Source organism: Diadema antillarum, unplaced genomic scaffold (genome assembly GCF_040938485.1).
Source record: "Diadema antillarum isolate AM-2024a unplaced genomic scaffold, OU_Dant_1.0 seq00000399_RagTag, whole genome shotgun sequence".
Lineage (NCBI taxonomy): Eukaryota > Metazoa > Echinodermata > Echinoidea > Diadematoida > Diadematidae > Diadema > Diadema antillarum.
The window spans coordinates 94397-112589 of NW_027271390.1; the positions used below are offsets into that span (position 1 = coordinate 94397).

At 37.9% G+C, this 18193-nt stretch overlaps 1 protein-coding gene across 1 annotated transcript in view; it reads left to right on the forward strand.

Annotated features, from left to right (window-relative positions):
• The window catches only part of LOC139732086 (uncharacterized), a 300102-nt gene that overhangs the window by 66079 nt on the left and 215830 nt on the right, over nucleotides 1-18193 (forward strand). The window contains exon 8 of the mRNA XM_071642957.1: nucleotides 505-687. Coding sequence (XP_071499058.1) covers nucleotides 505-687 — 183 coding nt within the window. The remainder of the gene's footprint in view (nucleotides 1-504; nucleotides 688-18193) is intronic.

An 18193-nucleotide genomic window follows, 5' to 3' on the forward strand; every position in this document is an offset into this window, starting at 1 on the left:
ACTTACACACGCACGCACACACACACACACACACACACACTCACACACACAAAGAATAAGAAGTAACGAAAATCAATGCCAAACTGCTGTATTTGTAAGACTATTCAAATGCTTGCTTATTAATTAGTTTGCAGAAAATTTGGTGAAATCTTGACATATTCAGATGATAGAAAAACCCCACCAAAATGTATAGTTAAAAGTAGATAAATTCGATACACAATGCTGTTTAAGTAAAGTAAGTAATTAATGCACAAAGGCAAGACAATCATAAGCCATATTGCTGTACGTAATAGTTGTCCCAAAGTACATACGTGTGCAGTGTGGAGGACTCAGAAAACCAATGTCAATACCTATGGTAATGATTTGTCATCATTTTAGTTGAAACCCATTGCGATCAGGCGATCGTGCTATGCAAGCAAACTCATTCTGTATATTGCTGGGAATTCTAATTATTTATCTTTATGTCTTTTGTTTTCTGTAATATTTTGATTTCTTTTTTCACAGATTCAAGATTTGATGTTGCATTATAACAGCGATGATCACGATTCATGGCATCAAACCTCAACAGGAAGTGACTTGGCCCGATGTGTGTGTACTATGCCACGTCTTTTGAAGTTCAGACTGGGCTGTCCCTACTTGCCTGACAGCTTCCTCTCAACAGCCGCCGCCTCAGCATCATCCTGTCAGGTATGTAATATGTTAGTTAGGTGCTTTTGGGATCATAGTACACCTCATTTCAAAAATAGTTAACCACAAGTCGGGTATGACTTCCATGATAGCATTTTTTCTCTCTCTCGCAGATTGACATTTCAGTGCGGTGCTATACTTGAAATTTTGTGTAACCGTAGTCATCCCCATTGTTTAACTCTCAATTCATTATGAAAGAAAGAACCGGTAAGGACACTTCTGTTACGTTGTTGATTTATTGAAAATAAACAGAATTAAAGGATATCAAGAAAACGAGATAATACAACCGGCCTCCTTGTCTTCCGTGGAAGAGATTTCGACAAGACAAGATCTCAATTATTTCTTTTTGGTCTTCTTGGACCCTAAGAAAGTCAATTTTTAATGAAGAAATGATCTCTTAGTGGCATTTATCAGTTTCTAGAATGAGGGATAGCCTGTGGTTCTACTGCTGCACAAAATAAAACAAAATGAAATAAATGAACTTAATCCACCTCTCTCTTCCCCGTATAGTCATGAATATTTAGCGCTGTGGCGAATTTTGCATGCTTTATACGAAACCTTTCCTGACCGCAAAACTGGATGAAGTCTTATTGGTTCAACCCTCAAAGATGTTCTTATATGCATATCGATCCTTGTATCACAACACAATGATTATAAAACGCTGACAACAACATTAAAGAAACAGAATAAAGAGGAAAATGAAGTTTGAAGATACCTCAGATGGAGAATGAGAGTTGTATAACTAACTTGATTTAATGAATCAGTCAAGTGTCACATGACTTGGTCTGGACACTCCTTGTCCTTTAAATTTGCTTTTGAAAACCATGAAAACAGGGTAGTCCTACCTATAATACATGTAGTATTCTCGATCCAGTAACAGATCATTAGCTGACCAGAAATGCCCCCATGAGTCCACTGGCCCCATACCACACCGATAACATGACACAATGTTGATATTCATATACTTATAAACTCACACGCTTTAAATGCATTAAACCCTAAAGTTAGTGATACTCTCCTTGTGAAATATGTACTTCTTCTGCTCTCTTTGCTTAAATGGTAGCCTGGATTACGACAGAGGGGAGATGTTGTTTTCATCAAACCTTAGTAAAATATATATATAAAAAAAAGAAATCACTTGACATCCGTGGCTTGGAATGCAAAAGTTAAATAAATGCTCCATTCTTTTCATAAACACTGTTCTCACGTATTTATGTTTCATCCAACATACTTCCTATATAAACCATTTTTTTTTTTAATCCTCTCATCACAAAGTGTAGCCGCGGTCAGAGGCATTGTGTTTTCGGGCTTACAGTCCACTCTTCTATACTTGAACAACAGGCGGTACTGACCCTGACTTTATTTTTTTCTTGATGTTATTATGTGAAATATTTGTTTTGTATCATTTTTTTTTCAAGTACGGAAATGAAACAAACAGACAATGGCAGTATTCCAAATATTAAATCACACATCTTATGATTAAGTGCACTGAAACATTGAATTTGTGGTCGATTTATACCGCACTCGAAAACTGAATCGCATCGCCATTCGTTCTTTCCGATAACAGTAAGAAGCTGGAATTCTCTGTCCTTGAAAACCGCTGCAGCGCCATCTGTGGGAGCATTCCGTAACCGGCTAACGGTTCATCACAGTGGCTAGTCTGTCTTTGTTCTCCATAGTGTGTGCTTGTAAATATCTTTCAATAAACAGTAATATAATGTAAATAACACAGTCTGCAAGAATATTCATCTTATTGAAAGAGGCAGACTTAACTAAGAGAAGAAGAAGAAGGAGAAGACATGATTAAAGTTTGTCTGTAAACTGTTTTCAATGGCTTGATCTTGTGGCTTAGGATTGGAATCTTTACACATGTACATAGATGACGATGAAAACAAATTTATTCTTATTGGACAACATCCATAGCAGCCCGCATGCTGAATTGGAGACATTTTACGAGAGTGAGTGTGGGAACATTGAAGTATGATTATATAAAAAAGATGCACAAAAAACAAACACACACACACACACACACACACACACACACACACACACACAATATCAGGGTTAAATATTGCACAATAAAAGCAAAGATCGTACAAAAAAGCCATGTCATGTATCTCCACATGTGTATCTATTCCAAAATACATACTTGATAACAAGAACATGCAAAAGATTAAACAAATAAAATCAAACCTACGCCAATACTGAAGTCGGATGCTTAACACTTTTTGCCCCTTTGTACATAATGCACGTAAAATGACCGTGAAAGCTGCAGGACCTAGTGTGAAGCTGGGGAGAAGAGAGAGTGTGTGGAGAGGGAGATACTAGTAGGGAGAGAGAGAGAGGGAGAGAGAGAGAGAGAGAGGGGGGGGGGGGGGGGAGAAAGGGAGAGAGAGAAAAGAAAAGAGGGAGACGGGGAGAGAGAAAAGTAGGGATAAATGTTTCAAAACTAAAGTGAGACCTGAAAGAAACTTCCGAAGTACATATCGTTAATTGCTACGCTGAGAATAATACTTTACAATAGAACACTAATTCGTTTACACTATAATCCAAATTGCAATAACATTAATAAGAGGAATATAATCATATGTAACCATTTATCATAAAATGTCGTTAGAAATATGCGAAAAGTTTGTGATTACTGATTATAAGCATCCATCCCGCATTTATAAATCGGATTATATTATATGAAAAAATACATCACAGTACCATATTGTCGCTGGGGCGACAAGACCTTGTATCTCAAATGTTGGTATAAATGACTTTCTCGGACTATTGTCTTGTCAGGCAATTAGTCAAGCGATGTCCCGTTCAAGTTTCAGCTGCCCCAACCCCAATAGAAGGTCACCATGGCATGCCAAAAAAAAAAACAACAACAACAAACAAACAAACATCTCACTGTATGTGGGTGCCTCGGCCACCATGACCCTTTTCCCAAACATTAATGACATTGCATACACAAAATGTGTACGTTATCTGAAGCCTCCCACCCCAAACACGACATTCTTTGATTAAAACATAATACCTGTGGAGAAATGATTGCATTGCTGATTGTGATTTTTAGAATGCTTGATAATAATTCTAGAGACTTACACACACACACACCAAAAAAAAAAAAAAAAAAAAAAAATAGAGCCCCTTCAACTCACTTGAAATCAAATTCATATCACATTTTAGTCATTTTTATTTAATGCACGTAATGCCCGTCTAGGTTGTAGAACTAGTATGAAACTGGAGATAGATAGATAGATAGAGAGAGAGAGAGAGAGAGATGAAAAGAAAGGGAGTGGGTGAGTGGGCGGGGGGAGGGTGGGAGAGAGAAAGGTTTAGGAATTTGCAAAAAGGAGATGTAATCAGGATATACAAAAACATATTAAGAACTGAAACTAACAAGCTTCAGCTTAATTTTAATTCAAGGCATAAATTTATCAGAAATTATCACACTGACTGGTGTATAATAACCGAAAGATATGTTACATAATATCATAATGATATTCTGTCTTCACATTGTGTTATGTTGAAAATTTATCACATTACGGTAACTGTAAAGTAAAAATCATATGAAATTCTTTTAGTATTCAACCTTATCAACCTGCAACTTATCAATGAATTATATACCTTTGGTGTGAGTTATAATGTGAACACAGAACAATCATAAAATAACCTGTACAATACAAGTACCACTTGAAAACTTTAAACAACCAATCTCAAGATGAATCTACTTGTTAAGTAAGGCATTTACACTGCTCCTGTAACGTTCAGTCCTGCACTTGATCTCCCTGAGTTTGTTGCTATGACTTAGGGCTCTGTAGCTGCTCTCTGTCGGCGGGAACCAGTCTGGAAATCTCGCATAGAGTGAGGCAGCGAACCGAAAACATAACTGATCTCTTCTATCACAGAGGGAAGTGATGTTGCACATCACACAGGCCTCCTGATATGATTCATACCTATTACCCAAGATTATACTCAGCACTCTTTTTTTGAACCATTTCGATGGCGTTACTTTGTTTATTAGTATTGTCATGGATGAGTAGAATACCGGTACAAAATACTCCAGGACTGGTCTGATGTAGCTAGTGAAGATGGTTAGTAGGTCTTCAGATGGCGCCCTGTATCGTTTCATGACGCGGAGTACGTAGAGCTTCCTTGCAGCTCGCTTGACAATGTCGTCGACATGCAAATCCTAACGAAGATTGCTTTGAATAGGAACACCAAGGAGCTTGACCTTGTTTATCATTTTCTTCCAATACATTGTCGTTCAGCTTAAGCTTGAGGGTGGGAGTGGTGTTTTGGTAAACGTGACACGCATCACTTTACATTTTAAAGGGTTGAGATTCATGTCCTCTTCGGCACACCACTTGCTGAGTTCCTTGAGTGTGTCCGGGACAAGACTTGCAGAGTTGCATTTCTTATTCTCAGCAATGGTCACGTCACCTACGCATTTTCAATGCTCTTCTAAAGGTGTCTGCTGGAGTGGATCGTTGATCATTGCGAGGAATACATGTATAAAACATGATTCAGGCTTCTACATTTGTCTTGGTTAATGTTGGTTTCTTCATATATGACGAGCTTGCTTCCTAAAGGCACTAAATCCATTGATAATGATATATTTAACGCTTTGGAAGCAAGCTCATTATGTTCATTTTGCATTCTCGCCATTATCATAATGATTATAATTATTTGTCACCTTATTATCGATATTTTGACTCACCTCCTCTGCAGATTCAAGATCTGGCCTTGGATTTTGAGATTATTCAGGACGATTCCCACTATCAGTCATCGATGGGAGATGACTTGGCCAGATGGGTATTTAATATGCCACGTCTTTCGAAGTTCAGTCTTGAGTGTCCCTACATGTCCGATACTTTCGTCTCAACAGCCGTCACCTCTGCATCATCATGCCAGGTATGTAATCTTTTGCTGTGCATTATGTAATGTGTCATTTGCTGTTGGAAGTGTGGTAGGCTTCAAAAATGTAGACTACAACGGTAACTGAGGGAGCAACTTGTTAACTTAAACTTAACTCAACTTTATTTGTGGACGGCCTATTAACTTGAAAATCATTTGAGGCATGCTAATGAAACTTTGCATGATGTGTGTATGAGTGGACGAAGTTTTGCCTGTCAAATTTTGCTCGAGGTTAAAGGTCAAAGGTCAAGGTCAAAGTCTTAGAATTCAACTTTCCCCAGTATCTGTACAATGCCTGAATGCATTAATTTTTCATAGTATTAAACTTGGTGTTTACATGTATTACCAGGGATCATGAGGTTAAAGGTGGAAACTCAAGTGAAAATATGTTTTTTTTTTTCTCCATACTTCAGAAATGGTTTAAAGTATCCTCATGAAACTTCTACTATTATAATACTCGAAGTTGTTGTTGTTGTCGCGGCCTTATGTATTTCCTCTTTTATTCCGGCGTTGCTGGTTTTTCTATCTCCTCCCGAGCCGTCGGCTCCGGGCAGCTGCGACCGGTGCCGTCGGCCGCAGGAGAGTATCCTGCATCGAATGGCGCGGGTTCCGTCCCCGCTCCTCCTCCGTGTCGACGTCGAGGACGAAAAAGAAAAATTAATTAGATAGATGCATAATGCATTTTTGTGCGTGACGAAAGAGCCGAGCGTTTTAATATTCACCGAACCTGCGCTGGCCTCCTACTTTCTCGACCGTTCATCTTTTAGCTTGCAGAGACAGTGGGATGCTAAAGACGATGGATGCAGCGAAATCTCTGACATCTCCCGGCGGACGCGCACGCACACACACAATGTACCTCACAGTACTCTACACACTCTACACTGTGTGTATAGTTCTGCGATGTACCTTTGCCTCCGTCTCTTACGTGTATGTAATGTATTGACGATGGTTACACGAAGCACTACAATTATCTGCGTGCGCGTGATATGGACTACAAGGGCATATATCGCCATTGGCGTCCCCAAATGAAAACAACGAACGTTGTTATTTCATTGTATTTTGCACAACTGTAGAATACTATGCAGCTCAGGTACGTCATTTAGTTTGCTCGCCGTTTGCTCTCAAGTCCGATGTCATTGTACGCAGACTGTTTAGGACGGCTAAATATATTTGCCGATCGTACCCTTCCATATCAGATTACACGCGCAGCTGTGTCCATTCGTTTACGGCAGAGCTGCTATAATCACACATATTCATAAGATGAGCGGACGTAGGGGAAAACCTCGCTTTGCCGACCGCCAATTTTTAAAATTACAAGTGGAAATAGAATGTGTGGTTCTATGGTCTATCAAACCAAGTTTTTGTGACAAAAATAAACAAAGAGGGAGCAAATGAAGACGAATATATATTCTTCTTTCTTTTGTAACATGGGGAAAATAGAAAAAAGAATACGAGGTCGTGAGACCCTACTCCCACTTGTGCCTATTAAACCTAATGACTATGATCTCCCCCTCCCCAAATACTACTACTACTACTACTACTACTAATAATAATAACAACGATAATAATAATAATGATAATAGGAATAATAATAATAATAACAATAATAGGAGCAATGATTGTAGGCCTAATATTAATTATGATATTGTACAGTCTGAAGCAGATGATGGTTCTATGATATATCAGGCCAAGTTTTGGTGATTAAAAACAAAAAGGAGGGAGCAAATGAAGACGAAAATATCTTATTTTTCTCTCATAACGTGGGGAAAAGAAATATGAAAAAAAAAAGCAAACAAACCGAGGCCTTGAGACCAACTGTGGATTCTCGCGGGTGCCTGCGTGGATGCAAGAGCAGGGGATAATCAAAGTCATAGTGTTAATATCTTCCCGTTTCGACGGGAACAATCTGTGGGCAGAACTTTCGGGGAATCTCATTTGCGTTATCGGTAATTTTCCCTGAATGTTTCTGTTTTTTGCCCTGCGGAGGTGGAAATGTGTGTGTGTGCGTGAGGGGGGGGGGAGGGGTGAGGGGCAACAAGACAACTGTTGGACTTCAACGGGTGCAAATAACCCCTCGAAACTCAAGTTCTATAATAAAAGCAAGTAGTGGCGGGAATGATCCCTACCAATGGACCGGATCGCCGGGCACATACTGCAAAAATGTATTATTAAATTTCTGGGAAGGGTGGTCATTTAGAAGACAGCACAATTAACGAATGAATGAGAAGACTTTTCTTTTTATTCTTTCAATAAAAATGTGCAAAATCGTATTATGAGAAGAAAAAGTAAAACCCCTCAGACCCGTGGATTTCCACGGGTGCTGCTAGTTGTACATAATAATATACATGTAGACCCATTCTGGTTCGTTGAGGGCAACAGACAAGTTTCGGTTACACGACGCAGCCATTAGGTCTCGCTTCGGTGTCCCCGCCTACCCCCAGCACCCCCCCCCCCCCCACTTCCGCCCACCCCCAGGGCAGCAGACACAGCTGAGCAGACAGCACTGCACACGTGCGCGGATGCATTGCGACTATCCGTGCGCATGCATCGGGGGGGGGGGGGGGGGGCAGGCGTGAACACCGCAGTAATGGCGCTGCCCTAGAGGGCCATAATACACAAAACGCCTCTCAGAATCGGTCTATATAATACTGCCTGTCAATGATTTTCTGGGGAATTTTGATGTCATGCAGTCATGTATCAAGGATTAAAATGCTGAAACGTATTCCCAACAAGCTGATGTTAAAAACAATTTATCCATCCAAATTGTAATATCAGTTCAATGTACTGAGTGGCCCTCATTTATACATTTTTTTTCTTTTTTTTTTACGTGGGTCACTCTTTTCCATTAACGCAGTTATTTTGAATAATTGTTAGTTTCATTAAACGCTTTAATGCATTAAACCATGATTAAACCATATACAGTTATTGATACACTTCTTGTGAATTATACCCTTCTTTTGCTCTCTTTGCTAAAATGGTATCCTGGAATACGACAGAAGGGAGATGCTGTTTTCATCAAACCTTAGTAAAAAAAAAAATAAAAAAAATCACTTGACATCCGTGGCTTGGAATGCAAAAGTTAAATAACTGCTCCATTCTTTTCATAAACACTGTTCTCATGTATTTTTGTTCCATCCTACATACTTCCTACATAAAACTTTTTTTTCTTTTTTTTTTTGATCCTCTCATCACAAAGTGTAGACGCGGTCTGCAGAGGCATTGTGTTTTCGGGCTTACAGTCCACTCTTCTATACTTGAACGACAGGCGGTACTGACCGTGACTATAATTTGTCTTGATCTTTTTATGTAAAATATATGTTTTGTATGATTTTTTTTCCAAGTACGGAAATAAAACAAACGGACAATGGCAGTATTCCAAATATTAAATCACACGTCTTATGATTAAGTGCACTGAAACATTGAATTTGTGGTCGATTTTTTTTTTTTTTTGTATATCACATTGTAGTAGCCTTTGAGTATGAACATCTTCCATTCACAAACTGCAAGACAGTGGTATCGTGGAAATGGACAGAGAATAGATTTTGGTATGATAGACATCGTTTGACCTTCTTTCCATGACTAAAACATGTGTAAACCATCAGGACATTTCACAGGCTTAAAGCGAAAACAGTGATCCATGATTTCGAGACACATAAGATAAAAGACTACATGTGTAGAATTTAAGTCCCTTTGATTGATAGTGAATTTAGTATATTGAAAGACACTGCGCTTTTCTGCTGTTTTCTATGTGTGAACGAAAATAAATGCCATAAATGTTGACAGTTTCTAGGGGAAAAAAAACCAGTGCAACTCGTTTGTCATTTGAACAACACCCGTCTTGAATCTGTTGAATTCGTGAAGTACTTGGATGTAACCATCACTTCTGATTTGAAGTGGACCCAACACATTAACAATACTGTCAATAAAGCCAATAATGTCCTTGCAATTCTAAGACGCAATTTTCTCTTAAAATCCGCTGATGTCAAAGCCGCAGCTTACAAAACATTGGTTCTACCAATTGAAGAGTGTGCTTCCTCTGTTTGGGATCCATTTTTCCGAGAACCTCATCCACAAAGTGGAGATGGTCCCTAGAAGAGCTGCGAGATTCACTCTGAATCGCTAGCATTATACCTCAAGTGTCACTGTAATGGTGCAAAGGCTTGATTGGATCACTCTGAAATAGACTAACCATTATGTACAAAATGCACAATAATCTTACTCATCTTTCGGCAGATGCTCGACTATAGTATTAAACAGGTTACTCAGTTGACGAGAGCCACGCAACCACATTCCTATCAGATACCATACTCGAGAACTGAATCGCATCGCCATTCGTTCTTTACTATAACTGTAAGGAGCTGGAATTTCCTGTCCTCAAAAATTGTTGCAGCGCCAACTGTGGGAGCATTCCTTAACCGACAAACGGTTGATCACAGCGGCTAGTCTGTCTTTGTTCGACATTTGTTATGTGCTTGTAAATATCTATAAATAAACAACATTACAATGTAAATACCACAGTCTGCAAGAATCTTCAGCCTATTGAAAGAGGCAGACCTAACCAAGAGAAAAAGAAAAAAGAAGAAGGGAAAATGAAGAAGAAGAAGAAGAAGAATAAGAAGAAGACATGATTAAAATTGTCTGTATACTGTTTTCAATATTTGATCTTGTGTCTTCAGATTGGAATCTATACACATGTATAATGATGATGAAAAGGTATTTTTTTTTATTGGGAAACATGCATAGCAGCCCGCAGGCTGAATTACAGACATTTTACATAAATAAGTGTGGGAACATTGAATTATAATGTAGAAAAAAATGCATTAAAAAGAAAAAAAAACAACAACAAACTGAAATATCAGGGTTACATACATGTATTTCACAATGAAATTTAACATGATCATTAATGGTCATGTCATGTACCTCCAAACGTGTATCTATTCCAAAGTATACTTGATTACAAACAGCAAACAAATCAAATAAAACCAAAGCCAGTACCGAAATCAGATGATTAACATATTTTGCTCGTTGTAGATAATGCACACATAATGCCCATAAAAGCTGCAGGACCTGGTGTGAAGTTGGAGACAAGAGAGAGAGAGAGAGAGAGAGAGAGATAGAGGGAGAGAGATAAAGAGAGATAGTGAAAAGGAAAGAGGGGGAGGGGAAGAGGGAGGGAGAGGAAGAGGAGGACGTTTCCCAGCGTGTTTCAGAGAGGGATAGAGAGAGGTTTAAGAAGTTATTTGTTGGTTTGTTGGTCTGTTGGTTCATTTTCCATCCGAGAGATGGCTGGATAGCCCGTATTCAGCTACGTTAAGCTGGTCTTCCATGGGGTCCAGATGGATGTTAGGTGAGACCACTTCATTAGGTTAAACACCCTGCTCTTTGCGATGAATGAATGAAGCGGAATCTTGAACATGCATGAGTTGTGATTCTCTCATACACGGGACCTCAATTTTATGTCCTATCCGAGGGACAGAGTGTTTTGCCTCTTGGTAGAGGGGGCGGTATGCTTACACACAACATTGCTCAGTCCAGACTCGGGTTCGAACCCGGGCCGCGTGATCGTGAGGCAGACGCGCTACCGACTAAGCCAACTCACCGCCCTTGCAAGAAGGAGATGTAATCAGGATGTTCAAAATCATATTAAGAAATGAAACAAACAAGGTTTAGCCTAATTTTAATTCAAAGATTGTAACTATCAGAAATTGTCACACAGACTGGCAAATAATTACCCGAAAGAGATGTTACATAATAATAAGGATTATTTAGTCTTCACATTGTGTTATATTGAAAATATATTACATTACGGTATCCTATGTATATTGATAATCAAATAAAATCTTTTAATATTCAACCTTATCAACCTGCAACTGATCAATCTACAAACATATTCAATCTGAATTATACCTTTGTTGTGAGCTATAATGTGAACACAGAGCAATAATAAAATAACCTGGAGTACATATCCTGTTCATCAAAATAATATTAGTAGTAGTATCAGTAATAAAAATAATAACAATAATAATAATGATAATAATGATAATAATAACAACAATAATGATAATGATGATGATGATGATAATAATAATAATAATAATAGAACTAATGAAAACCATACATACATAACTATATGCATATCATATTGTGTATCAAAAGGGTCCATAACCTCTAACCTGGCTATGTCGGCGATAATTTGGTCACTACCACAAAGGCTAACCCATTATTCATTTTTCTGTCTTCATATTCAAGACATGGTTTGTCACTGCGAACTGTGTGTTGAATATGAACAAAGAAAATGGACTGTGTGGGTTGGCCTTTTTCTCCCTTTATTGCCAATATGATGAGCATATATATATATATATATATATATATATATATATATATATATCATATATATATATATATATATACATTTCTTTAATTTTGAGAATCCTTCCGTACACACTGGTTTTAAAAGGTGGGGATCGAAAAAGTCTAAGTAGGTCCTGCCCTGTTAGTATTAATGTGCCATGATATCTTTGAATGATTTTAGTATTTGATCAAAACCTGGCCACAAACTTAAACAAGCAGAATGAATGACAAAAGTGTATTTGGATCACCGGGTCAGCAGACCTTTTTTTCGACACTTCTTAGTCTTCATTTGAAAACAGATTACATCTTACTTTTTTCGACCCAGTAACTGCTGACTTGCTTAATCAGGAGAATCCATGATTTCACTGGTTATCATATCGATAACAGATAGCAATGACATATTAAAGCAAATGTTCAAATCCAGTCACTTAAAAATGCGTTGGCCTTTTATTCATTTTTTTTTTCATTACGCTCATTATGAATAATGTACAAGCATACTTTTATCTGTACTGGTATCCAGGAATAGGACAGGGAGTACACTTCGTTCTCATCAATCTTTAATCCATAAATAATAATTGGATCTAATGTTTGTGGCTTGAAATGCGTGCAAGTAGGGGAGAGCGGGGAGAAGTGGGACATTATTTCAAGTTCGCCGATTTTCTTCTGATATCTTTTTATAAAAGAGATGATTACATTTCCTTGCGGGCTTGCATGAAGGTTCATATGGTAGGTTACATAAAGAGCTATAAACTTAGGGAGGCACTGTTCTCAATTTTCTGCAGTTAATGAAAAGAAAAAACCTTATTTTGGGGGAGAAGTTGACCCACGAGTGGGTAAAGTGGGACAACGGCAAGGGAGAAATGGGACGGTAAAGTGTGACATCCTATAAACATGTCGGAAAAGTCAAAGTTTGAAGGCGTAATGAAACATTGGTAATGAAAACAGTCAAACATGCTTTAAAATGATCTTTATTTCAACAAAACAAGTTTGAACAACATGTTTGAAAATCTGAACTGTTTTACATGTAATGCTATTATGAGGGACAAATGGGACACGTTGTCCCAACTGTCCCTCACATGGCATATACATAGATATGTACAACTGCTCAGTAACCATGCAGGCATTTGTCAAAAACAAGTTATATTAGTTGCATATCAATAAGGCTCACCACCAGCTTCAATTGTGCCCTTGAAATCATGAATACAAAGACAACAGGTTAATTAACCTGATTTTAAAAAAAAATCATATTTGGGGGAAAATTTTCAATAGCAATTTATGCACACTTAGAATTTGCCGAACTGCATGGCTTTCTTAATGTGATGTATGGTTGCTAGGGACTTATTGTAGATATTAGCCAATCGCTGATTGGTTGAACAGTTTTTGATTCAGAGAACGTGTCCCACTTGACCCGCGTCCCAACTCACCCCGCTCTCCCCTACTGGTGTAAGGCATGCTCCAGTGTTATTCGTTTTATGTACTCTTTTTCGTTATAAATTCTTGCTAATTTAACTCTATTTTAATTGTTTTCATATTTTTTTTCCACAGATTCATGATCTAAAGTTGTGTTTTAGAAAAAAACACGAGCATTTAAAACTTCAGTTTTCTGGAGGAGGTGACTTGGCCCAATGGGTGTGTACTATGCCAAGTCTTCGGGAGTTCGTGCTGTCATGCCTCTACTTGCCCGATGGTTTCCTCTCAACAGCCATTGCTTTAGCATCATCCTGTCAGGTATGTAATCTACGTCCTTTGCTGTTGGGGTCGTGGAAGACCGTACGTGAAAACTGATTAAGCAAATCATGATTTTCTTGAAAGATAAATTGTTTTATATATATTTCTATTTCTAGCAGATCGACAACATTGTGACAGAACTAACGTTATTTGTAACTAGTTTTCTTCATCTGTAAACCCTTGGTAATGGTACTTCTGTTGAAATGAATGTTTTACTCTGAACTGAATACAATAAAAAAGAACGAGATCTGACACCTGGCCTTTTGCCTTCACGGAAGTTGAGACGACGAAATTTCACATCTTCCGGGTTTTTTTTCTTCTGGAAACCACTTTTATTTTTGTCTCTCTCTCCCTCTCTCCGTCTCTCATACCTCTATTACCGCCATGATTAACTGCTATCTCATCGTTTACGTACGACCATTCTTGACAAAAATAATATTAACTGGTATGTTCGTACTATTGTATCAGATTACAGTATTAGTTTGAGGAGATAGACTACACGGACATGGAATAAACAGAATAAACGTACTCTCCTATACTTGAACCACTGGCTGTTAATTTATAATTTTATGTGAAACATTTATATATTTTTTTAGTACGGAAATAAAACAAACAAACATTGTCAGTATTCCATTCTTAACCCGGACGTTATATGTAAAAGTGTATTGAATTATTACATTTGTGGTCGATGTCTTATAGTCTATAAGTAGGAACATTGTCCAGTCACAAACTGCAAATAGTATCGTGAAATAGGACAGGGAGCAGATTTTGGTATAATAGACATCGTTTGACCTTCTTTCCATGACTAAAATATATGTAAACCATCAGGACATTTCCCAGGCTTCTCTATTTACAAATCAATTATTGGTCTTATGCATATGTGACCCTGCACCTCAAAGCAAACAAAAAGTCGCCAGACATGAATTTTTAGTTAAGACCATATTCTGAAAGAGCAGACTCTAAGCTTTAAAATGATGTGTAACTCAAATCAAATGGACTCTCCTAACCTATCTAAATATTGGAAAGAAAGCACAAACTCGGGAAAAGTGTGAACTGAGAAAAGAGGCTCTGAAGTGCAGTGTCTATTCAAGCGCTTAATCTTTACCAAACCGTGTTGGCTGTGCGATGAATGGGACAAAAAACAGGAAGTAAACCACCAGAGTAACAACAATGAAGGGATTATCAGATTGAACTGAAATTAAGCATGCCTTATTAACACATTCTGTCCATAACTAATGCCAACTTTCAAAGCAGTAGCACTATCCTTTCAAAAGTTATTAGAGTTGAAAGTGAAGAGTGTGGACAAGGTTTTTCAGAAAAGATAAAGGGATTCTAAAGACACACCTAATCACACTATTCTACCAAAAATGCTCGAGATAAACTGCTAAAAAAACACACTTTCCTGCCCGTTTTATGATACCAAATTTTAGCATAATGTAAAAGAAGACCCGCTCTTTCAGAAAATATGAAAAAGTCAAAGTTCGGCTAGGTTGACCCATTTCACTATTTTCAGTCCTCACGCCAAACCAGTGTGTGCGACTTTATGTTCGTTTTGAGGTGCACGGTCACATATACAAATATATGCAGTCCTTCAGAAGAATTGCCTTTTTTTTTTTTTTTTTTTGCTCCTTGTTTTTCAACAGATTCGGGATATGATGTTTGATTTTAGCAGAGACTTTGGTGATTCTAAATCTCAATCTCATGACGGTTCTCAATATCAATCATCGCTTGGAGGAGACTTGGTGCGCTGTGTGTGTGCCTTGCCAAATCTTACGAAGTTCAGTCTGGAGTGTCCCTACTTGACCGATGATTTCCTCTCAGCAGCCGCCGCCTCAGCGTCATCCTGTCAGGTATGACATCTTTAATTATTGAACTAATTGCGTATGGGGTGTAACAGTGCCCCTCGTTTGTGAAATAACTGACAATGTATTATTTGGTTTCCCTTTGTTTCTTTTGTAGTACAATATTGCCGGGAAATCTACAATATGCCAGTCCTAGATTCTAATTCGTTTTTTGTTGATTGTTTCTGAACAAAGTCTATTCAATCATTCTCGTTATTTTTAATTCGAATTCTAGCGATCATTTTCTTCAAATATCCTTCAAATTCATCTCATATCTTTCCTGTTGTGATTTCTTTGGTTATTTGATTTTTCAGTTTTCCACATCAATGAGTTACAACACACACGTGTACTCCACCCACTCATAAAAAAAAAACCAAACCATACACACACACACACACACATACACTAACACACCCTAATCATAGTACATACGGAGTCAAACCTAATGAACTCTAACATAAGCGAAAACAGTGACCCATGATTTCCAGGCACATAAGTATATCATATTATGATAAAAGGCAATTCACATGTGAAGAGTTTAAGCCCCTTTGATTGATAATGAATTTAGTATATTGAAAGACACTGTGCTTTTCTGCTGTTTTCTATGTATGAGCGAAAATAAATGCGAGATTTTGACAGTTTCCAGGAAAAGAAAAACAGTGTAACTCGTTTATCATCTGAAAAACGCCCGTCTTGAGTTTGTTGAATTCGTGAAGTACTTGGGTGTAACCATCACTTCTGATTTGAAGTGGACCCAACACATCAACAATACTGTCAATAAAGCCAATAACGTCCTTGTATTTCTAAGACGCAATTTTCTCTCAAAATCCGCTGATGTAAAAGCCACAGCTTACAAAACATTGGTTCGACCAAGTGAAGAGTGTGCTTACTCTGTTTGGTATCCATTTTCCGAGAACCTAATCCACAAAGTGGAGATGGTCCCTAGAAGAGCTGACAAATTCACTTTGAAAAGCTACCAAAATACCTCAAGTGCCACTATAATGCTGCAAAGGCTTGATTGGACCACTCTGGAACAGGCTAACAATTATGCACAAAATACACAATAATCTTACTCATCTTCCGGCACAGGACTATAATATCACAAGGTTACCCAGTTGACAAGAGTTGACACCCAACCACATTCCTATCCTATACCACACTCGAAAACTGAATCACATCGCCATTCGTTCTTTCCGATAACAGTAAGGAGCTGGAATTCTCTGTCCTTGAAAACCGCTGCAGCGCCATCTGTGGGAGCAGTCCGTAACCGGCTAACGGTTCATCACACTGGCTAGTCTGTCTTTGTTCTCCATAATGTGTGCTTGTAAATATCTTTAAATAAACGGTATTATAATGTAAATAACACAGTCTGCAAGAATCTTCATCTTTTGAAAGAGGCAGACTTAAACCAAGAGAAGAAAAAGAAGGAGAAGACATGATTAAAATTTGTCTGTAAATTGTTTTCAATGGTTTGATCTTGTGTAGTAGGATTGGAATCTATACACATGTACATAGATAATGATGAAAACAAATATGTTTTTATTGGACAACATCCATAGCAGCCCGCAGGCTGAATTGCAGACATTTTACGAGAGTGAGTGTGAGAACATTGAGGTAAAAGGAAAAAAAAAAGATGCATAAAAAAGAAAAAGACACACCCAAAAAAATATCAGGGTCAAATATTGCACAGTGAAAGCAATTTTTTATCATAAATAATGGCCATGTCATGTACATCCACATGTGTATCTATTCCAAATTATTATACTTGATAACAAAAACATACAAAATATTAAACAAATTAAATCAAACCTACGCCAATACTGAAGTCAGATGCTTAAACTCATTTTGCTCGTTGCACATAATGCACGTCAAATGACCATGAAAACTGCAGGACCAAGTGTGAAGTTGGGAAAAAGAGAGAGTGTGTGTGGAGAGGGAGATACTAGTAGAGAGAGAGAGGGAGAGAGGGAGAGAGAGAGGGGAGGGGGGAAGGAAGAGAGAGAGAGAGAAAGGAAAAGAGGGAGACGGGGAGAGAGAAAAGTGGGGAGAAATGTCTCAAAACTAAACTGAGACCTGAAACAAACTTCCGAATTATAATTATCGTTAATTGTTACGCTGAGAATAATACTTTACAATAGAACACTAATTCGTTTACACTATAATCCAAATTGCAATAACATCAGTAAGAGGAATATAATCATATGTAACCATTTATCATAAAATGTCGTTAGAAATATGCGAAAAGTTTGTGATTACTGAAGAATAAGCATCCATCCCGCATTTATAAATCGGATTATATTATATGAAAAAATACATCACAGTACCATATTGTTGCTGGGGCGACAAGACCTTGTATCTCAAATTTTGGTATAAATGACTTTCTCAGACTATTGGTCAGGCAATTAGTCAAGCGATGTCCCGTTCAAGTTTCAGCTGCCCCAACCCCAATATAAGGTCACCATGGCATGCCAAAGGAAAACAAACAAACAAACAAACAAACATCTCACTGTATGTGGGTGCCTCGGCCACCATGACCCTTTTCCCAAACATTAATGACATTGCATACAAAATGTGTACGTTATCTGAAGCCTCCCACCCCAAACACGACATTCTTTGATTAAAACATAATACCTGTGGAGAAATGATTGCATTGCTGATTGTGATTTTTAGAATGCTTG